General features: G+C 40.2%; 1 protein-coding gene across 6 annotated transcripts in view; it reads right to left on the bottom strand.

Moving 5' to 3' along the window:
• The window catches only part of ATP8A1 (ATPase phospholipid transporting 8A1), a 241,890-nt gene that overhangs the window by 113,086 nt on the left and 104,425 nt on the right, over positions 1-24,379 (bottom strand). For all 6 annotated transcript variants that reach the window (XM_073342153.2, XM_073342148.2, XM_073342147.2 and 3 more), the window contains 4 exons: positions 23,842-23,924; positions 23,609-23,658; positions 12,582-12,651; positions 11,393-11,477 (listed from right to left, as the gene is read on the bottom strand). In XM_073342153.2, the coding sequence (XP_073198254.1) occupies positions 11,393-11,477; positions 12,582-12,651; positions 23,609-23,658; positions 23,842-23,924 (288 nt within the window). The remainder of the gene's footprint in view (positions 1-11,392; positions 11,478-12,581; positions 12,652-23,608; positions 23,659-23,841; positions 23,925-24,379) is intronic.

The following is a 24,379-nucleotide window of genomic DNA, read 5'->3' as shown; positions in this document are numbered from 1 at the left end:
CTGGGAATATTTGTACCAGCATACCTACATCAATATAGTGAAATGGGAAAAAATCTCTGATGCTAACCTACTGCACCAATGCAAACTGATCTTGAACTACTTCAACTTATTTTATTACTTGGTCAAGTCATAGTGGTGCCATTCGATATTATACTTGTGCAGCACTTCTATATGAGAGGCTGTCAATGTCACAGTACAAAAAATTCCTGTATAGAAAGAGATACGAAGAATAAAACAGCCAGCATGCTTCCTTTTACTGTCACCTCTTTGTGCCCAAGCCATCCTAGGGATTTTTCGTTGCCATTTGTGAACATAGTTGTCATTCACCACATTAATACTTTAAATTAGCAGGCAATAAAATAGATATTTCTAGATAAAAAGTATAAATCTTTATTTTATAATTGGACATACATATGTCAAGACAAAATCAGAACTATTTTTTTTAAATTAACTATTTAATTTTCAAGTTATGAATATGTCCCACCGCAGGCAATGAAATGAAGAATTAATATTTTCAGAGTAATAAATTGCAAATGATCTCATGCTCACAATCTGTAAACTATGGAAATAAAACTTTCAAAAACAATATTAATATTAAGCATTATTTTAATCAATCTTAATTTAAATTGTGTGAAGAAAAGCTGATTTTCTGAAATACCTGTTACCGTTTTCAATTGTAACATTTACAGATTTTTTTTTAAAACCTACAATATTAGGCTCAAATGTTTCACAATGTCAACTTGCCTGAAATGCATATACAAAACGTACAACATGTACACAAGATGGGTTTGCATAAGCATTCATGCACAACTGTCTGACTTGCACATATGCACTGGGGCTCATATGTATACAAGCGTACAAGAAGTTTTTAAAATGTAAATCCTAATGTTATTAAAAAAAATTTCAATGTGTACCAAAAAAAGTGTTCTCCACTCACAAAATCACAACTAATGGCTAAGCAGAAAATTTGAGCAAATGGGTTTTCTTATCTGTAATTTTTGTTCTCTGTATGAGTTTGTGTGTGTCTGTTTATATTCCTAGACCAAAACAATTTAAAATAGAGTTAAGATTGAGAGTAATGAATCAGTAATTTAGTGTAAAATATATTACTGAAATGTAATTATCTTAAAACCCAGGAAGAGTTACGGTTAAACTCAAATCTAAATGTGTTAAGTTATGGAAATGTACAGTGAGGGTATCCAAACAAACAATCTTAACTCTGCCTTGTCACAGATTCTTCCAACTTCCCATAAAGTCAAAACTGAGCAAACGCTTGCATACAGGCTACATTTGAAGATTTTTTTAAAATTAATTTATTATTATTAATTGGTCATTATTTGCTGTTACTCTTCATAATTAAGTTTCTCCTTGAGCAGAAAACTTAATTCTGTCCTCAAGAGACACCATGCAAAACCCCTTGAGATTGTGAGTAAGGTATTTTAGTTTGTGTGGACCCACATTAGCTTAAACTGATTTTAAAGGACACAGGGAATAATTAAGGTTGTTTGTTTGAGTGCCTTTTTGTTAATTTCCTGTCTTAAGATGTTTAGATTTCTGGAGAATGACACTGACAGGACTCAACAATTTCACTGCTACCCACAGGCTCTGAACAGTAGTACTGAAACTGAATAAAGTCTTCTTAATTTCACTGTCTTCATGGTCAGGAAGATGTAAGTGCATCCATTTGCACTCATATTTGGAAGGTGATCTTTGTACCTGTTAGAGTTTCAAATCCAGAACCACAGAATCATAGAATATCAGGGTTGGAAGGGGCCTCAGGAGGTCATCTAGTCCAACCCCCTGCTCAAAGCAGGAGCAATCACCAACTAAATCATCCCAGCCAGGGCTTTGTCAAGCCTGACCTTAAGGAAGGAGATTCCACCACCTCCCAAGGTAATGCATTCCAGTGCTTCACCACCCTCCTAATGAAAAAGTTTTTCCTAATATCCAACCTAAACCTCCCCCACTGCAACTTGAGACCATTACTTCTTGTTCTGTCATCTGCTACCACTGAGAACAGTCTAGATCCATCCTCTTTGGTATCCCCTTTCAGGTAGTTGAAAGCAGCTATCAAATCCCCTCTCATTCTTCTCTTCCGCAGAGTAAACAATCCCAGTTCCCTCAGCCTCTCCTCATAAGTCATGCGTTCCAGTCCCTAATCATTTTTGTTGCCCTCTGCTGGACGCTTTCCAATTTTTCCACATCCTTCTTGCAGCATGGGGCCCAAAACTGGACATAGCAGTCCAGATGAGGCCTCACCAATGTCAAATAGAGGGGAACGATCACGTCCCTCGATGTGCTGGCAATGCCCCTACTTATACAGCCCAAAATGCCGTTAGCCTTCTTGGCAACAAAGACACACTGTTGACTCATATCCAGCTTCTCGTCCACTGTAACCCCTAAGTCCTTTTCTGCAGAACTGCTGCCTAGCCATTTGGTCCCTAATCTGTAGCGGTGCATGGGATTCTTCCGTCCTAAGTGCAGGACTCTGAACTTGTCCTTGTTGAACCTCTTCAGATTTCTTTTGGCCCAATCCTCTAATTTGTCTAGGTCCCTCTGTATCCTAACCCTACCCTCCAGTGTATCTACTACTCCTCCCAGTTTAATGTTATCTACAAACTTGCTGAGGGTGCAGTCCAGATCATTCATGAAGTTATTGAACAAAACTGGCCCGAGGACTGACCCTTGGGGCACTCTGCTTGATACCGGCTGCCAACTAGACATGGAGCCATTGATTGCTACCCACTGAGCCCGACAATCTAGCCAGCTTTCTATCCACCTTATAGTCCATTCATCCAGCCCGTACTATTTTAACTTGCTGGCAAGAATACTGTGGGAGACCGTGTCAAAAGCTTTGCTAAAGTCAAGGAATAACCACTCAAACACCTTCAGACTTCTTGAGACCTAAAGAGCTCCAACAGGCTCCGAGAACATCTTTTGTGTGCAAACTGGTTCTAGTGTTTGGACATGAAAATGGTAATCTATAGCAATATGCATCTCTGCTCTTTTTTATGGATTTTGGGAATTTTTGAATGCACAAAGTGATCTGCTGGTGTTATTTCCAGTTTGTATGCAGACTCTGTCCTTATGCACTATCCCTACCTCGCCTCAGTCGTAGGCTCCTGCCAGTCACCTGCTAGCCCCCAGGCCCTAGGGCAGACTGCAGTATGAGCCACTCATCACAGACAAGGTTGGGATTGGACCTGCTGCCTCTGCCTACCCGTGGCTGCCCCTGCAACCCCTGCACCTAATAGACCTTCCCAGGCCTGCAGCCTGGGGCTTTCCTAGGCCAGAGTTCCCTTGGCCTTTTCCCAGCCCTGCTCCGAACTAGGTCTCTGCAGCCAGGTCCCTCCCTCTCAAAGCTAGAGAGAGAGTGCTCTTCTGCTCCTGGCTTCCCTGGCTTTTATAAGGCCCGCTGGGTCTGTTTGGGGCATGGCCCCCAGCTGCAGCTGCTATGCTAATCAGCCCAGCTCTTCCCCTGCCCCAGCCCTCTCCCAGGGCTATCTTAAACCCCTCTGGGCCCCAGTGGGTGTCCACTCCGCTACACTTACCAATATAGGTCTAAGCATCCCTGCGTTTAGCCCATTTGTAAGTATCTTGATCAAATGTTTATAAATATTTTGTTATTGTTTGGATGTAGTAATTTGCTTATTATTTCAGCTTTTTTGGCATGTGTAGAACAATTGTATAAGCCTTTGGATTTAATTAAGAATTTATGGTTAAATTAGTGTTTGGAGGTTTCCCATATTAATAATTTCAAATAATTCCAACAATCATCTTTTACAGCCATTCTAGCCTGGATTTCTTGTACCGAGGAGTGATGGGTCTCTGGAGAATTGTGACAAATTCTTGTCCCCATCCTGACTTGTCTTCTTATTCAATATCAGCAGTAACAGGGACTTTTTCTCCTCACTCATCAATAAGGAGCTAAAGGGAACTAAAGGAGTAGATACCCTCTACCCAAAATATGGGAGTTTTAAAAAGGTAAAATGTATACATTTAAATTTTCAAAAAATAGTTATTCAAGGGTTAAAATCCATTGCTGATGTAATAACCTGGTATATGGATTTGTGTACAGGCCCAAAGTCCAGAGTTTGGTCAAGAGGTCAGAGGCCTAGCAAAAACTAAGAGAAAGCAGAATAACCAAAGATAACCTTGCTTTTGCTAAGATATGCCTGGTCATCAAAACGCCAGATATTGGGGGCAATAATTGTGTCTTATTCAAAGTTTCAACTAGAACAAAGAAGCCCTGTTTCTGTTAGTTTCTTCTGTAGGGAGATGTTCTTCCCACACATCCAACCTTGAGTTTATGAAAGGTTAAAGCATGTCAGTATAAGATATGGCCTCCTCCCACCTCCCTTTCCCAGGGACCAATGCCTGCCTTAAAAACACAAATCAACAACTTGAAAGACAATCTTTATTGCCATATACTTTTACTGTTTCTTTGCTTTTACCCCTAGATATGTACCTGTTAGGAATGAAGTAGCTCCTTTGATTGTCTATGGACCCCAAATCAGAATTCAACATATATATTTTATACTAATACATTAATTAAAGTACTAATTAAATATTAATTTGTTAATTTAAGACCATGGGCGGAGACATTATATAACCTTTGACCACTGGCTACTGTGCTATCATGTCTTGCTGCTAGACCTATCCGGGGTTGTCGGACTGCCTACCCTGTCACTTTTCCCCACCCATGGAAAATCCATATATTCCATTGTAATCAATTGATTGACAGTGTCTCTGAGCCTAATAAGCGAGGTGACACTCCATCAGCGCTGTACGTAATAAACTCCTGTGCTTGACCTCTACACAGTGTGGATTTATGTCCTTCAGTTATGTTTCCTCTGGCCTTTCCAGCAAAAAGGATCATATTACTCCTCTAATGTTCCCTAGCCCTCTTTTTGCCAACCCCCAAATAGTACATGCAAGCTTTAAACGTGAACTGACATTTATATCCAAAAGCTCAGTTATCCAAAGATTCAATATGTCCTTCAAGATGTAGAGCTCTGGTCTTGCAGAACTTCGATAAGTCCTATGGAATTTAAGAGCTGGCAGGATCAGAGTTAATGTACAACTCAATCCTAAACTACAAAAGCAAAGAGTTTTGGATAAGCTGCTGGCTTTCCATAATCATGGAAGCTGCCTCAGCAAGTTTTGATGGTTAAAATTCAGGGTTGAAGAATCCTAAGAACAAACTTTAAGAGATTGATGGGGCAGCTCCCAATTTTCCAAATGTTTTGAATGTTCATTGAGACATTTGGCTATTTGGTGTGGTACTTAATGATTATGAAAACATACTATGACATATATAGGATGTGCAAACATGGCTCAGTTAGTATTGTGGAGAAAACATAACTTTTGAAATTTTCTGACATACAAATGCTTGGTTTTGTACCTCTAACATAGAACACCACTATATTTTGGCATTTTAATTTGCATCTAAATTACATTCTAGAGAGCTTAATGTCATCTACTTAAATAATCAAGAAGCTTCATAAATAAAATAAACAAAGCTGTATTGAGGCTTATAAACTAACATGGCAATAGAAATTTTGAATCGGGACAGTAAAAATTAATATAAAGGAAGAGGCTGGGTGGGGAACAACAGCGTATACCTCTTATGTACAAGGCACACTAATTAATTTAACTATCTTCAGAATAAGAATGGTGTTTAACATTCCTCTAGATTTCTTGGCAATTTGACAGCATTAGGAATGCTAAGCTTTGATGCAACAGTGTAGTGGCCTCTGACATTACGTGGTATCTTGGTCTCTCTTGTTCTCTGCCTGTGACACACAATATTTAGTTTCCTGGGGACTGAAAGTTTTGGTCTAACTGAAGTTTTTGGGCTTATCATAGGGGTACTTGGGAGAAATATAATGGCATGTGGTATACAGAGGACACACTACATGATCTGATGGCCCCTTTAGGCCCTATAGCTCTATGAAACTGTGTGGTCATCCTACACTGATGTAAGAAGGGTTTGAATGAGCTCTCCTCTGACATCTAGTGATGAACTGGGGGAAAAGACCTCAGAAGGTCATTGCCAGGAGGTGTTGGAGATGGATTGGCCATATGCTTCAGATGGAAACTGATTCCATCACCAGAGTAGCAATAAGATGGAAACCTGAAGGCAAGCGAAAATGAGGTTGCCCGAAAGCAACATGGCAAAGAGCTGTGGAAGCCGAGCTGAAAAATGTGGGGCACAGCTGGGGAAATATTGAAAGACTTGCCAGAAACAGACAGGAGTGGAGGAGTTTTGTCACTGCCCTAAACGCCAGAAGCATAATGGGAACATGATGATGATGATGACCTACGCTTTGTAGGTCACAGACCAGTTTTACCAAAGTGATCATTTTTGGATGTTTTGAGTTAAAATTTTAGTACTGAATGCAGGGAAAATGAAATGTTGTTTTCCTTATTGTATGAGTAAAGGGCAGCAGAACTGTACTTAGCACCCTTCGATTGAGAGGGTCACCCTAACTTTAACCCTGTTCGCTAAGCAGGGGTCAGTGGTGGAAAAGCCAAGTGAAAGGCAGAAGGAATGGGGAGAGGTGTTCCTATCTGGTAGTGTGGACTCTGTTTAAGGAGTCCTAGATACCATTTGGCCATTGCCTCTCCTGTGTTTAAAGGCAGAGTTGATCAGACAGTCCTTGTTTCTGCTCAGTCATTGCTATTGTTGAAATCACTGATGAGCAGGTCTAGAGGCTGAGCCTTAGACCTGATGTGTGAAAGACAATGCAGAGGTTGCAGTAGCAGTGAGGTTCTCTGCTACCCACTGAAATCACTAAAAGCTGAAATCACTAAGAACGGGGCTAAGTGCTGGAACCTTAAAACATGACATTCCAGGAGCGGCAAGCAGCAGCCGTGAGTATAGGCAAAGGTGGCAGCAAGCAGCGATAACAGCTGCAGCAGCACTGAGCAGCAGCATTGGTTGACTCCTCTTCCCCCCTTTTTGGGGTGGGAAGTGAACCCATGTGAACACACCCCTGAATTATGGGACTTAGCTAACTTTGGACAACCATCTATGAATGGCATGCAGAAGAGGGGAAGGGGAATGATGTGTTAAGGGAACATTAGTCTGTCAGACTTCCACATCGCAGGTGGGAAACTGAGGCAAAGGACACGGCTCATCGTACTGTGGGGTGGGTGTTTACTTGTGGTTTGCACACTTTTGAATTGTTGTGGTGGTGTTTTCTCAAATTAATGCTGAGTTCCCTCTTCCTTTTAATAAAAGTTTTCTTTTTTTATACACAGACTGTGTGTGTGAGTGGGAAAGTATTGCCTCTCAGAGGTGCCCAGGGATGGTGTTTAGTTTTTCCAGATTATTGGGTGGGGGCTCAAACCAGATCTGTTTTGTAATGTTAAGTGGAAACCCTAGATATTGAACCTGGGCTTTGTTACTATCAGTACAACCTGGCAGAAGTATTACACTAAGAAATGGACTGAATTTTTCTCATAAGAAGAGTCCTATGAGATGGGTCCAGAAAAATGAATAGGAGAGAAAAAGGTGGCAAGGATTGTACAACTTGGATATTAAAATCTTTCTCAATATCTTTTCACAATCCACCAATCAGATGATGAAGTGGAAAAACAGCAATGAGTGCATGTGGAATATCTACAGAGCCAGTATTTTCCAAGGAATTTGCTGGTCTCCAGAATCTAAACTTTATTTTTTAAAAATAAACTTACTTGCATACTGACCGCAAAGAATCTTAAAAAAAATTGAGAATCTTATTGAGTCTGCTTCTTGACAGATTGGAACAAGACCAAAGAGAATTATACAGTTCTTCCATTCATCTACATGGGTATTAACAATGAAATGTATTAAATGCTTAAATGTAAATGCCAGCAATGCTAACCACTTCATTCTGAACAATGTAGCAAATACGTGTAGCAAATGCCAAGGACATACTGTATTGCCACATGAATGGAAACATGAAAGAAATGGTGTAATGTCATTGGCAGTATTTAAATTTGGTGCAATAATAAATACTGAATTCTTCTTTAATGTATTACAGAATGAAGAATGCTTTTTTTAAAAAAACAATGAATTCAGTGCTTGTGAGGTCACTGATTGACTGTTCTTGAGAAAAAGACATGAGGGGTGCAAGAGCAGTAGTACACACTTCCCTACAAGGACATGGAAGTACACTATGTCTAGAGGAGGCACAAAATTTAGTTTTCATGTCAGCTCAATCCCCAACCTCTCTGCTGAGATTGCCAATTGTGCTGGTGATCTGGAGGAGGACAATTATCCACTAAGATCTGGATTGAGACCTTAGATTCATTTCATATGGATTATCAAATAACAAACACTTTTCAGCCACTACCTAGATAGCCTTGATTCAAACCAGTATCCTAGATGTGGAAGGCTAAGCTTCACACCGTGTTACATTTCAGCTGTCCTGTCCAGTACATTTTTTTTTGAAGTTTCCAAGCAACCCAGACACCGAGATCCAAGCAATCAAAGATTTACTCATCAGGAGCATTAGGCTGCTGCACTACCAGCTATCTGACAAGTTTTTGTTTATTTCCATAGCCTATTTGTATTTTAGGGTTCCTTCTTAGTATGATACTCTGAATATAATACTTTGGGCATTATATAAAACTATTTAAAGCTACCCAAACACTCCTGATGCAAATCATAATGTGAAGAACACACACAGGGAACAGACCTGAGGCTAGCTTTTGTTTTCACTTAGGCCATCATACAGTGATCGTATCACCACACCAACCAAAGGGGTCAATTGCTTGATGATACAAACAGGGGAAAGAGGAGTAGAACTCTCTAAAGTAATGGAATAGAAATAGGGTTTCTTGGTGTAAGAGGTCTCAAAAGATTTGGTCAGGTCATAACTCTCTACTTACTAAAGGTAAGTGCCTCAATTTAGGATTTAAGAATGTCCTTGCCTCCAAGGGAACGTCTAATGGATTCCCTTGGACATCAGGGAACACACAATCAAAACAAAATATCAAGGCCTTTTCACACATATTTGTTTCTGTTGGTTCTTTAATTTTATTTATAAGGGTTTGTGCTGTAGTTTTATTGCACAGAGCTTAGATGTACTATGATAATTACTCTATAAATGGGGTACGCAGATAAGTAAAACTCATAAGTTCCTAGACAGTAAGAAATTTGTCTTTGAAAGAGTGGATGTTGACCAGGGTGATTTTGACAACATGTGCATGTTACAAGGTGTTATAAGGCTCAGGAGTCATGGAGAGGAAGACTGGGAAACTTTCACGGAGCAAGGACCACTGTTATCCCAGTTGTTTTTTTCTATGTGGAATGCGTGAGTTTTTCAGGGCAATCTTAAAACCTATCAGCTCAATAGGATTAAGTGTGCTCACAGATTTTAAAAACTTGCACTCATGCACTCCACACAGAGAAAAGGAGGGAAAGAAAGGGTAAAAGTGAGAAAGTGGACTGGAAAGGAAGAGCGAGAGAAAGAGAGAGAGGACTTGCAAGACTGGGGTTCAAGTCCTTTTTCTGCTGCAGACTTCCTGTGTAACCTTGGGAAAGTACTTAGTCTTTCTGTGTCTCACTTCTCTATCTGTAAAATGGGGATAAGAGTACTTCTTTGCCTCTCAGGGATATTGTAAGGATAAAGATATTGCCACCTACTGTGGTAATGGGGGTCATATAAGTACCCAAGATATACAGAACTATTTTCCCCCCTCACTGGGAGGAACTGCCCAGAGAGAGGATGGAGAAGAGCATCCTATGTGGAGAGCCCAGCTTGAGTGGTTAATACCAGCAGAAACCTGGCTGGAGTGACAGTACTCCCCAACAGGCCAGCAATTGTACTAACCAAGTCCATCCCTACCCCCGTGGCCTAACGGTGCAGTTGTGGAATGGGGGAAGAGCAGCCTGGAGCCATTTCTCTCATCTGGGACCAAAGCAGGGAAAAAGGGCTCTGGACTTCCTCAGGAACAACAGAGGTTAATTTATATTTCCTACCATACAACCAGAAAATCCTGCAATCTGTTCTGCAAAAGGAGCTAACAATAGATTGTTTATGCTTCACCTTCAGTGTTACAGCACCCAGGGGGGCAGAATCATTATAACCCCATGGATAATTATAAATATTGATAATTTAATTAGGTTTTTATTTGCTGCATGAACAATTAGTAAAATAAATCTCTTAAAATTTTCTTAAAGAAGTTAGAAACAAATTTTATGAAAGTTATATCAAAATGAAGGAACATCTGCAGTTGAGTTTCCTGTAATAACCTTAATTTTGCTCCTTATACATCCATCTTTTCCTGTTGCACGGATGAATTAGAATACTATGGTCCTTTATTGTATGTTATAACCCATGACCAACTTGCTTTCCTCTATCAGGCACAGAAAGACTTCAGAGCAGCATCTGGGAAGCACTGTGGCCCACTGGATTGGGACTCAGGAGATCTAGGTTCTATTCCTGGCTCTTCTAGGGGCCTGCTGGGTGACCTTCAGAAAGTCATTTTACTTATATGCCTCAGTTTCCCCTTCTGTAAAATTGAGGTAATGATACTTACCTCCTTTGTAAAGTGCTTTTAAGATCTACTGATGAAAAGTGCTATCTAAAAGCAAAGTGCTATCTAAAAGCAAGGGTGTATACGATATCAGTATTTTCTATTGCAGAGGTTTCTTTCCTGCCTGCATCGAAAGTGTGGTGTTTTCTAGTGACTTTTAATTTTGTTTAAAGTATCCATTGTTTGATGAGGATAGGTACTTATTGTCTTTATAGACAGCCTTTTCAAGCCACTTATAGATTCTTATTTGTGAACCCAAATATATCCCTTCAATGGCCACTGAATAGTTGTTAGAGAGATGATTCTGCTAGACTACTGGGGATACAGAGACATGACAATTGAGGTGGGTATGGGAGGAATCCCTGGTGTTATCAGTAATGGATTCACTCCTGTAATATAAAGCAGCCTTAAAGCAAACTTAACTGCATGGGGTGGATGGATGGCCTCTCTGTGCAAGGTCATCATAGTGTCAACATTGATTCCTGAACCATCCACATCCCACTCCCTCCAACCTCCTTCCTCTCCTTCCCAAAAGTTAGAGGTTGGGAGAGATCAAAATTAAAGGTTGCAAAAGAGTCTGCATTCTAATTTAATGGAATCACTGCTGTGACTCCATAATACATTTCAACTGCACAACTGAATTTTAAAAGCCTCTACTTCGGCTGATTCTACCTGTTTTATCTGTCTAGATTTGTGAACATAGTCTCTTCAGGAAAGGGACCATCTTTTTCAGAGGCTACAGGAGTTTAATAAACATACATATAATAAATTATAACCATATAATAAAAGCTGAAATTTATAGTACCTATGAGAATTGAGAGGTTTTATTTCATATTGTTTTATATCAAGCACTATTACTCACCTTCTGTAGCAAACTGCTCTAAATGTTTTAAAGTAATTTCCTTGTATTTTGAACTCTCGGCCAGACGGTCATAAATTACTGTATCCTACAATGCAAACAGAACAAAAGGTACAATAAACCAAAGCAAGCAGGTTTCACTGATGTGGCAACAATAACAGAAATTCTGGAAAATAGGCAGAAAAAATATGTAACACTATATCAAAGTATTTCAGGGCCAAGCAACACAAATAGAAGTATATTTCTGTTCTGGAGGGGAGAAAAGAGGAGGACTTTCTGAGCCCTCAGGGTCTGTAGATCTCCACACCTTCTCCTAATCTGGAATTATTTTGGGGTTTTCTGTATTTTTATTTCTCCTCACCTTTCATACATACTTTTCTCCCCTTACTCCACCCTTCATGTTCCTTTGCTCTCCCTCTACCCCAAATTTAAGTACAGAGTGAAACTGATGCTTAGTAGCTTTCATTCTCACTTCTACTTGGCCAACAAAAAAGCTGTGCATAGAGTTACACAATAACATTATTTCATTAATTTTCATTTGGAAGGATAAGGAATGTTGAATATCATCAATCCTATATTCAATTTTTATAAACATTGAAGAACTGGTTTTAAAACTGATTTCAGATCAGTAATTCCTTTGATGAATCACTTTAGGCACATGGTGTACAAACAGCACCATTCTAGGATGCGTTGTGACTCAGACATACCTTACTCCAAAGGAACAATAATTTACTGTTGACCTAATATTATCAGTAAATTATTATTTCCTCTCTCCTCCTTGGGCTAGTGAACAGGGGGTAGAGCTAAGGCTCCACCCATTCCCTGGCAATTCCCTTCCCATCTGCTCCAGAGAAGGAATAAATAGGTGAGCAGTGGTCTGGGTATCCCAAGTAGAGATGTACAGTGGGGAGGGTTCCTATTTTCCCAGACAGTCATGTAGTACAACTCACAATTTAGCTCTTAATCCTGGTACATAATTTTAATATATAATATAGCTAATTAAATTGAAAAAAGTCATGACTGAAACCCAGAGTTTTTTTAAATTTTAGATGATCTGACTTCGGCTGATCGTGCAATAACTGCATACTGTAATTATTTCAATTATTTATTTTTCTGTATGTCTATAGCATACTCATTTACAAATTAACAGATTCACATTACTGTATGGTAATTTAACTAAAATAAATCTTACCGCTCCTTTACAGTACAGTCTTAATTTCCCTGATGGTGTGCGAACAATCACAGACATTCTTTTCCTAGTGCTGGAAGAGAGATAACATTGCAATCCATCAACATCACCAACCTTTTTCATCCATCAATAAAAAATAGAATACTTGAAAATGTGCATTTATATATTTATAGATACACATCATACTAATTGTACAGTATATAAATCGGAGGTAATTGTATCTACTAGTCCTACCACTAGCTTTTCCTCCTCCTCCATGAAACTGGGGGCAGAAATGAAGAAAAAATGGTTACTTACCACAGTAACTGTAGTCTTTTGAATGTGTTCTCTCTGCACATCCCCACTTGCAGGAAGCATTCCAGGGCACACTGAGGTATAGGAACCTTCAGTGAAGCAGTACCCAATGACACCTAATGAGTGCCCTCACAGAGCACGAAATATTTGGAGCAAGATTATAAAAAAAAGTCATGTACTCTGGACCACCTCAGCTCCTTCTTCCATGGGCACGAGGTGTGTCATAGGTGCAAGACCTCAAGACCCCATTACACTCAAGTACTGCTGAATGGGACAGGGGATAAGTTGGAGATGTGCTGGGGAAAGAATGGAGCTTGCCTAGAGTGAATTGTGTTCTGTTCATCTCCAGACAGCACAATGACCCCTAGGGAACCTTTACAAGCAGTCATAAATTAAAATAACCCTGGAGTATGTTCTAACTTATGCTGAAGGCTGAATCAGCATTCAGTTGCCTTCAAAACTAGGGTGGGAGGGAGGAGGCACAAAAGTTGCCTTAAGTCACCTTTGTGTCGTCCTTCCCCTCCTTTGGGTCCTGCACTGGATACACCTTGGCAGCACCTGAGGATATGGGTCTAAATGTGCAACTACCTAGCTTTCAGAGTAACAGCCGTGTTAGTCTGTATTCGCAAAAAGAAAAGGAGTACTTGTGGCACCTTAGAGACTAACCAATTTATTAGAGCATAAGCTTTCGTGAGCTACAGCTCACTTCATCAGATGCATATCGTGGAAACTGCAGCAGACTTTATATATACACAGAGAATATGAAACAAAAAACAACAAGCTTTTTATCTTTAATAATCTTTAATCTTTATCTATAAAGATAAGCTATTACCAGCAGGACAGTGGGGTGGGAGGAGGTATTGTTTCATATTCTCTGTGTATATATAAAGTCTGCTGCAGTTTCCACGATATGCATCTGATGAAGTGAGCTGTAGCTCACGAAAGCTTATGCTCTAATAAATTGGTTAGTCTCTAAGGTGCCACAAGTACTCCTTTTCTTTTTGCAACTACCTAGCTTGTATATTACACTGTAACTTAAGGGAATTTTGGCTCAAACCCCAAAATTCATTCCAGCGATGCACAGAAGGTTCCCACACCCACAGCTAGTTGTAGAAAAGAAGGAAGTGAGGTGGTTGAGATGCCCAGACCTTTTAAATATTTTGGGCCAGGAGAGAACACTTACACATCACCGAAGGGCACTACTTTATAGAAGGTTCTTGAACCCCAGAGGCATCAAGGGATGCATCCAAAGGTGGAAATGTGCATTGACTATCTTGAAGAAAAGATAAGTACTTATCCTTGTAGCATCCGTGGCTCTTCAAGATGTTGTTGTCTGTGGGATCCCACTTTAGGTGCACACACACCCTGAGCACACAAGAGCACTTTCCATTGGCCCATGCCTGCAATATGCATGTCCTCGTGTTCCCTGACCCAGTAGCACAAAGAGCAGAGCAGCCACAACCATCTCTTAGTTCCCTCACTAATTCAGAATCCTAGATAAGGTGGTCTCAGAAAAAAACAAAGATGGAGGGATCTACACAGACAACAGTATCTCTAAGAACCACAGGCCTTGTCCTGTTAAGATAGTTTAACAAAACTCTTGAATGTCCAAAGTGTGGAGTTTCTTATCTATCAGGAAGAAATGGGGTTTTGGAAAGAAAACAGGTAAATTAATAGATTGGTTCAAATTAAAGTCTGACAGAGCAGTGGGAATAAATTTGGAGTGAGGTCTTACCACCATCTTATCTTTGTGGAATGTTGCATAAAATGGGTTCGCCATGAAAGTTTGGAGTTCATTAACCTTCCTGGCTGATGTAACTGTGACTAAAAAGGCCATCTTAAAAGTAAGGAGTTTAAAGAGCATTCAGAAAGAGGAATGAAAGGGGGAACCATTACATTTCTAAGGACAACATTAAGATCCCATATCAGAAGGGATTCCCTAAAGTATGCCATAACCCCTTTAGAAATCTGGGTACTGTGGGGTATAAAAACTGAGTATAACAGTACTACGGGTGGCATACTGAGATCACTGCAATGTAGTTTTTCATGGAACTGAAAGAGAGTCAACAGTGTTACAGATTCAGAATATAGTTAAATATTTTTGGTATGAGGGTCTTCAACAGGTCAAGGTTGTGTTGGGCTGCACAAATCTGAAAATATTTTCCATTTAGAGGAGTAAGTTTTCCATTCGGAAACTTTTTACTTAGCAAAAGGCACTTGTAGAGAGCAATCTCTGTCAGTAGTACTAAACCAACCAACATCCAGGCTGCCAGATGTAGTGACTTTGGGTCTGAATTAAGTTTTGGCCTTTTGTTCTGTGATAGTATGTTTGGAGAACCAAAGTGGTATGGGAGGCTGGACAGACATTTTGAGGAGATCTGTTAGCCTGAATTTTCTCGGCCAATATGAAGCTATCAGGATTTGGAATTGGTGGAAATATGTACATGAAATCCTGATCCCACAGTAAGGAAAGCATCTTGTAATGATCCCAGACTCATGCCACCCATGTCATGACCCCACAGGTCTTGAACTTGGGTCCACATGGTTCCCAGTTGACTGTTGCCTCCCTGCTCTTACCCAGTGGCTCATTACTAACTAACTAAATAGGCCTTGCCTACACTAAAGCTGTAATTGATCTAAGTGACGCTAGTTAAGTTGTATAACTTGGTCAACGTAACTAACATCGACTTAAAAGCGGTGTCTATACAATGCATGTGGATTGGAGAGCAGTGATGGGGAGTACTGAAGTCGACAGGACAGTGCTCTCCCATCGACTTAGTGCATCTTCACCAGACCCAAATTAACGCAGCTGCATCAATGGCAGTGGCATCGATTTAGCTGCGTAGTGAAGACAAGCCCTGAGTGCTGAGATCATGAAACCTGACGTTACACCAGGGAGGCCTCCCCTGGGCTCTGACTGGAGCAACATTTGGACCTCTGATTTGCCAGAGCTTCCTATTTAACCCAAAGAGAGGCACAAAAAGTTGTCTGCACAACTGGGCTCTAATTGGCTGCTGCTCAGATCCCTTGCTCAGCCCTACAGACTCTGACCTGCCTGATTCCTGGTATCCTGACCTTGGCCTGACTCTTGGTGACCCAAATAGTATCTGATCCCATCCAAATTAGTTCATCTGACTCCTGCCTGGTTCCTGGTAACCTGAACATGATCCGCCTGAAACAGGTCACAAACTATCAGAGCTGGCCCCCTATGTCCCAGCCCCAACACTCCTCCTGGAACCAGGTCGCTAACCACTAGACCTAACTGCATACTTCCTGGCCCAGACACTCAGGAACAAAACATTGTACATTTCATGTTGTCTTTTGGGACAAAAAACTATAATGAGATTTAGTTACTGATGAAATATTGGTTTGATGATGACAATTTGTGATTGGTGATGGATTGTCTACTTAGGCAGTCTGGCAGACTGTTGCTGACTCCTGGAGGATGAAGAGAAATTGGGGTTATCCCATGTTGTTGACACCATGTTCATAATGTGATTAATTCCTGACACAGGGGTGATGCACAGGTGCCTCCTTGCTTGTTTATAGAGTACATTGCAGATGAGTTGTCTTAATAATTTGCACTGTAGAATTCTGTAGAGCAGGGTGGAACACTATGTAAGCTAATCTGACTGCTCATATTTTTAGGATATTTATTTGAAGAATCAAGTCCTTTTGAGACCAAGTCCATTGTATCTGCAGGTGTTCCGGTGTTTATCCCAACCTGTTCCTGTTGCATCTGTGATCAACATCTTTTCAGGTGGAGGTGTGGAGAAGTGCACCTCCATCCAAACGTTCCTGGAGTGTAATGACCAGCTCAGTGCAGACAGGTTGTGAGCTGAGATCACAATTCACATATTAATTTGATGTCTTGTATGATGATACACTGATCTTAGCCAGCCTTGTAATGGATGTGGTTGAAGTTTGGCTAGTGGCATCACACACACACAAGCTGACATGTTGTCCATAAGTATGAGGCAGCTTCTGATTGTATTTGTAGCATATGATTTGATATTGGTGACTACAGCTTGAAGAAAAACAACTCTGACTACAAATTAACAAAAACATACCTCTCAGAAGATGATGTGGGCTCCTATTAATTCTATAATTTGTGAAGAGATGAGACTTTTTTTTCCATAATTCTCCATGAATCTCAGCTGTCTGAATAGGTGAAAGACATAGTTCAGGGCTGTGGTGACTTCCTGATGATATCAGCCTTTGATCAGACAATAGTCTAGATATGGATAATCCTTAATGCCTAATCTCCTCAGATGTGCTGATACAACAGCTAGATATTTTGTAAAGCCTCTCGGTGCTGTGGATAGACCACATAGTAGCACTCTGTATTAGTAGTCATTAGGCCTCTTGTGAATCACAGGTACTTCCCGTGGGCTGGCTGGAAATATGGACATATGCATCTTGTAGCCTGAGAGCCATGAACCAGTCTTGAGCCTGAAGGGAAGGGATGGCAGAGGAATCTGTGATAGTGTGTATATTTGTTCAGGCGTCTCAGGTCTAGGACAGGACAAATATCCCCTTTTTTCTTTGGGATACGGAAATACCAGGAGTAGAAGCCTCTTCCCTTGTACTCCAGAGGTTTCTCTTCCGTGGCTCCTAGATTAAGTACAGGAGCCACTTCTTCCTTTAGCTATTTTTTGTGAGGTTACCTGAAGAGGGATTGGGAAGGAGGGTGAATGTATGTGGGAGGTGGGGGTTCCTAAAATAAGGAATGAAATTAGATGGAATAGCCATGGGAGGGAGACTACTTCTAGTGCTTAAATGTCTGTTATCATAGGTCATGACTGATGGAAGAAAGCAAGATAGCACCCAAAAGGCAGGGCTGGGTCCTAAGTAGCTCAAGCATGGCTCTCAACCCTTGCATCAAACCTGCTGCCTGGAAGCAGGTGTAGAATAACCAATGGTCAAGGAAGATAGTCTCCTTCAAGAAAATGTTGGCTTCTTCCTGCGCAGGTATCAAAAAATCTGTGAAGGGGAAATGTAGGTATCTTCTGCCTGGATTGCCTCTGATATCTAAAGGGCACATAGTTTGGGGCTGAAATGCAGATGACCAAGGAATGAAGTACTCTGGAATCTCTGAGGGAGCGCAGTGTGTCATCCATATACACAATGAGTAAGTCTGTGCCCTCAAGGGGCAAATCCTTGATCTGTGTGTGGTCATAGTGATGGCCATGAATAAAGTTGCAGTGATGCTGATGAATAGGTCTTTCTTCCAAATAGGTCTAAATTTTTGGAATCTTTGCCTTTGGGGTGCTCTTAATCTGTCTGAACTTTTCATAAACTGCAGAATGTATGTAACACCGCTCAAACACATTTTGGGGTATCCAACATTTTTGTTCTGCTCCTTTAGCCAGAAGAGGCAGTTTAGTTGATGTCTGCCACAGGGTTTTAGCTTGATCTAAGACAGGGGCTCTCCAACTTCATTGCACCATGATCCCCTTCCGACAACAAAAATTACTACATGACCCTACGAAGGAGGACCAAACCCTGTGCTGTCCCAAGCCCCAATGTCCCAGTTGAGGGAGCCAAAGCCAAAGCCCCACCACGCCGGGCAGGAGCAAAGCTGAAGACCAAGGGCTTCAGCTTCAGCCAGGAGGCCTGTTATCTGAACTCTGCCACCCAGGGCTGAAGCCCTTGGGCTTCGGCACTGGGCGGTGGGGCTCAGGCTTCAGCTTTGGCTCCCAGCAAGTCTAATGCCAGCCCAGGTGACCTCATTAAAATAGGGCTGGGACCCACTTTGAGAACCACTGATAAGAAGCCCTTATAGATAAGGAGTGCTACGCTAGCAGGCACTGATGAACTTAGATAGAGAGCAGCTCCTGTCATCAGGTGCCAGTACCAGACCTGAAAAACACCACTTCACCAGGAGAGGATGATAACAGGTCTCAGAGATGAAAGATGTTGCTCCTGAGACTCCAGTGCCTGTCCCTCCTTCTAGTTGCTCCTGTTCTTCCCTGTTTGCAGCCAGGCATCTGGCAATATATGCAAAAGGGGATTGAGACCTTCGGCACTTCCTTGAAAGATAAGGAGATCAACTCCTGGGTCCCCTGGAAGGAGGTCTCCAGTATGCCCAGTAGGAACAAGGTGGTGCATTACATTTGTAAAGGCTGGTTCAGATGCAACTGACCAGACCATTGCCATGTTTGAGGTGGATGTATTGGAGCTCTCTAGTCTGTAGAGAGACACCTTTTTCCAACCTTTGTGAACTGAGGGGAAAAGGCTCAGCTTGATGGAGACAGTGTGTCCTGGTGATGAAGATGAAGAATAAACATCACTGAAAGGCAGTGCCAACCTTTGAGGTGACCTCTGGCTCTGTTATTGTCATCTATCATTGGAATCAACTTTTGTTGGGAAAAGAACATTTTGTTCTTTTCTATAGGAGAACATACATATGTGACTGAAAGATCTCTATAGTTTTTTTATATCTACTAGGATGAATCCTAGGTCCAAGGTCTTATTAAAATATTGTCCAAGAAGGAATGGACAATCAGCACTCTAATATACTCTGCACTGGCATAACTCTGCCACTGAAGTCAATGGGAGTTTTATTATTGACTTCAATAGAACCAGTTAGGTCAATGTTAAGAGCTTTCAAATATCCCAAACTTAGTCCTTCCCCTTTAAGGTAAACATAGGGGCTATGAGCATTCTTGTAAAGACCCTTTGGGTATGTCTACACTGCAATACAACACCCATGGCTGGTCCACGTTAGCTGACTCAGGTTCATGGGGCTTGGGCTGTGAGGCTATAAAACTACAGTGTTGAGGAGCTTAAATATGGATTTAGGAACATTACCTTAGGCATCCAGTTTTGAAAATTAGAAAAAAAACCCAAAAAACCACAGTTCGTTAATGAGACATCCAACCTTGCTTGTGCTGCTAAGCCCTAGCTGGAAGATATTGGCTGGCTTTAGTCCAGGATGAGAAAGGGAGGGAGAGAGCACCCACTTTTCAGTTCACTCAACTTATAAGAGAAGCCCCACACTGAATATACCCTCATTTTGAGTATTCTCATTTAGATGCATGTTTTAGGATAAAAATGAGGTAGGAACTGGTATATACATCACCCTACTACCCCATTCCCCTCTAAGCTAACCAAGTTCATTTTAGGCCTGTCCCTGGAGTACCTACCGTAATGGCTGAACTCAACATGCCTTTCAGCTATAATTTGTATCATCACTAAGACTCTCAGTCTGCAGGAAAACTGTGGAACTATCCCCAGCTCTTTTTAGCCTCAACTCAATACATCCGAGCAAACTTTGTATCTGGATGTGTGCAAGTATGATATAAACTACTTTAGTGATGATCAGATAAGGTCCTCCTAACTGACGTCAGGTTCTACTCCCCACACTGTTTTATTATTAGTCTACCATAGGAATTTCATTAACTTAAGGGGGTTCCAGTCACTGAACTATACTGTCACCAGTTTACTGGAATAGTGTAGTTATCTTTTCTCCATATACATTCCTCATAGTGAATGACATATAACTAATGGGGGAGCAACAGCAGCAAAAACCTATTCCAAAATAGATCAATTGCAGCATAAGGAAATAAACTGAAAAAAAAAATCACTTTTCTCCTCTGCCATAATTTCAGCAAAAGTCTGGTTCTGCTGAACAACTCACAGTGGCAGGCATTCTGGTGAATCTGGTTAATGTCTAGCTTTTGTCACTGTTAAGGAGAAATGGCTTAAATTTTCCCAACAATTTTTTTCATTAAAAAATGGCCTCTCAAAATTGAAACTTTTCATGAAAAATTTAAATTTTTGTTTTTCAAAATTTTTAGAAAAAATATGGAAACAAATGTAGACTGTTTTTGTTTTGCAAAATTATTTTTATTTTTCCATTTATTTCTCTTTTCCCTTTTTGTTTCATTTTCTGTTTTACCACTGTGTATCTTTTTATTAGTCCAATTAATCATACTTTTTTCATAGTTTTCTGACGGGAGTACAACTACTCATGGAGTCTGAAAGCATATAATTTGCCCAATCTCTGACAGAAGGGGGACCTTCCCACACATCTTGTTGTTTGGTCTTGATCCTGCACCAATCAAGTCAATTGGAGCTTTGCTACTGACTTCAACGAGCACAGGAGTAAGCCTCTAGTAAGGGAACTAAGCCGGGAATTCAGACTGAAACACTATTTTTTCATAACACTCTTTGAAACTGTTTTCTCACACACTGTTCTATTAGTTTACTGCTGGCAGTGTGTGCTTCACCATGTGGAGGGAGAGGGCTTTCGAAAGCTGAGGGCTCTTGCCACACCCAACTGCATGGACACATGGGCCAATGGTTAAAGCATTGAATATATGTCCATTACTTCATACTGTCAGCATTAGCAGTAACTCACTCATTTTGATAACATGCCTTGCTGTGCACCTGTGACTGAAGAAACCTTGGAACAACTGAAACATGTCACAGAGGAGCAGCTGATGCCCCGTCACTGTCACCTGGTTTTGTGGCCTCTGACAATGTTATAAAAATCAGAATAGCATTGCATATAAAGAAAGACAGAAGAATCCTAGAATCTTTTACACTAAAAGCATGTATCTACCACAAGAGCCAAAGGACTAAGCTAGCAAGACTTCAGATGCTCCAGAAAAATCTGTTGCTTCAGGGGTGACTGAGTCACACCATGGTATTGTGGATTACCAACGATCCCCATCAGAGGAAGCTAATCTGAACTGCCTGAGGTCCACAGCCATTCATAGTCATATGCTGGTAGGGTTGAAAATCACACCCACTGTGCTAAATACAATACAATAAAAACTTATGCTTCCTAATAGTACATAATCACTTCTTTTCTACTCATAGGCACATACCTTATGATTAGCACAATTTTCACACTCCACAAGACTATGCACTGTAGCTTTAACCCTACTTTCCTGCACTTGCCCTTTTCTACATACCTCGTTACCAACTATCCTTTCAAAGTACTGTTGTGGATGTTTGGTGTAGCAGTGTGTTGTACCTGGACTGAGGTAAAAAAACCCTTTATTCAGCTTATGCTGGAAGGCAGCAAAGGGTTGCAAAAGTTACATCTACATAGGATCAGCTGCCTACTTTTCAAGAAAACAAAGCCATTTACAGTATCTGTAATTCTTGTTCTCAGAAAGTATAAATTGTAATAGATTACTTCTCTGAGGGTGCATGCTCCTCTCACAGAAATGTTGGGCAGGCTCAGAGCTCAAAATTCTGAAGTTGTTGGATCCAACAGGGAACATTTTGCACTTCTCCTGTGGAATAATAGTGACCCCTAGTGCCTCCAGTAAGTCTAAGCAAATATTAAAGAACTGGAAAGTAAACTGTGAAAGTTCTGATTTAAGTGGGTGAGTGTGTGAGTGGTAAGCTACTGTAACTTATTTCTTTAGAGAACAAGATTCACAGGTAAGTAGTTTTCATTTATCTAAAAAGCACAAGTGATATCTAATAACCATTCCTGGCAACTCTCAAGCTTTAAAAATGTTTATAAAACCTATAAAACAGGTAAAGATTAACAGGAAAAAGGGAAGGGAAACCTGTACTCCCATTCTATATAAATACTGCACATCGCTGTAACTGTCAAGCGAGTTGCAAGGCACTTTTTCCCACATACCTATTAACTTCTTACAACAAAAATGAAGGTTATATATAGAATCAATACAGGATGAAGTAACTTGCTCTGTCATTTTGTTCCTTTCCTCATCTATGCTTCCATCAGCTATATTTTGTAACTTTTCATCTTTTTAGGTGTCCCTGTTTCACCTCCCACTAGTTTTCTATGCATTTTCTCCTTTTAAAATATACGTATTTCTCTACTCAAACCATCTTCTTCAATATAAGTTTCTTTTCCAGTTGGGCTAGTCTCCCTTACGTGATTGTTGTTCAATATTTTCTCACTTTGTTCTTTCACCAGTTTCCTCTTCCCTTTGCCCATTCTTCTCTGGTCTTCACTTCATTAGGCCTCATTTTTCTCCAATTCCCTTTCCTTCAATCCTCCTCCTCTTCTTAGAGGCAACTTTCCCTGAAACACCTCCTTTGGCCTTTTCACCATTCCTGGCCTCCAAACTCGCACTTGAGTTCTACCCTCTCTGGTCCTTCACCTTAACCAAATCAATCACAGCTCCAGTGCAAGTCCTCTATGTACATGTGCCTCTCTCTCTCCTTTCTCTTTTTCCTCCAGGTCTGCCTGAGGTCAGTATAATGCTTCCTCCACTTATAAAACTCCTCCTCACCCTCACTGTGTCAGGGTAAGCAATCAGACAATTCACACACTTTAAGTTAAGCACGTGCTTAAGCCTTTGTAAAAGCAGGTCCTCAATTTCATATCCTGAGTCCTTCCACATGTACTTTCACATATCACATTCCATATACAGATACACTTTACAAACAAAATTGCACCTTACTTCCTTATGCGCACATACACAACTCCAGCAGAACACTGAGAGATCACATACTGAATGGAAAATTCCATTTATTTTATATACACACTACCAATGGAACAATGGTATACCATCAGTTATAATGTGAGAATATATACTATAGAGCTAAAGCACAGTACATATTATAAAGTTTCCAAATAAAGTACAAAACCCTTAGTCTTTTTCAAGTCTGAACATATGCTATCTCTATACTAAACCCACTATTTTATCCATCAAAGAAAAAATCAGCAGAGTATATATGCACAAAAATGACACTAACAAATAGAAAACAAAATATATCAAATGCTTATTTTGCATTACCTTGTAAATTCCAGCACATTTAGCAATTCATATCTTTCCTCATGGCCAAGCTGGAAAAAAGACATTTTTGTTCTTGAGATTTAAGCTTTTTTTTTTTTTTTTTTTTAAATAAAAGACTAGCAACTACTTTTTGGCATAAACCTACTGGACTAAATTGTATTAAATATGTAAACTATTTCATATTCATGCCAAAATATTAATAATAAATAATAGCATAATTTTAATGTACTTACAGAGTCTATAATTACTGAGTCAGGTGTCCTTCCAGTGAATACAAAATGAAGATGTTTGGCTGCTCTGACCAATGCTCCTTCATCTGCAACAAACCAATTTCAATTTTTTTTTAATAGATTGAGAAACTAACAAGAAAAAGAATTTTCAAGTTTTAAATACCTTTTAAGTATTGTAGGATAAACAACAAAGACAGGCAGATTTGTACCTGTTCAAATTTTCCAGTTATTCTTTTACCTCATCAATAAATAAATCATTTAGAAGGTCTTCCTTCCTCACTGCTCAAATTTTCTTTATTGTTCTTGAAAAAAGTTCAGTTTCTCAGCTATTTCCGAGTCATTGTAAATGTTACCCTCATTTAACAGCAGTCCTACTATTCTTTCCTCCTTTTCTTTTTCATTTTATATATTTGTATAATCCCTTATTATCTCTGACTAGCATTAATTCTTTTTGCTTTTCTGACACCCTTATTTTTTCCTCCTCAAACCATAACTGACTCTAAAAATTCTTGTTTAGGTGCCTCCCTGGTTTCCCATGTTG

Source organism: Lepidochelys kempii, chromosome 4, assembly GCF_965140285.1.
Source record: "Lepidochelys kempii isolate rLepKem1 chromosome 4, rLepKem1.hap1, whole genome shotgun sequence".
Lineage (NCBI taxonomy): Eukaryota > Metazoa > Chordata > Testudines > Cheloniidae > Lepidochelys > Lepidochelys kempii.
The sequence above is the reverse complement of the archived record's forward strand: the minus strand, read 5'-3'. Positions and strand labels throughout refer to the sequence as shown.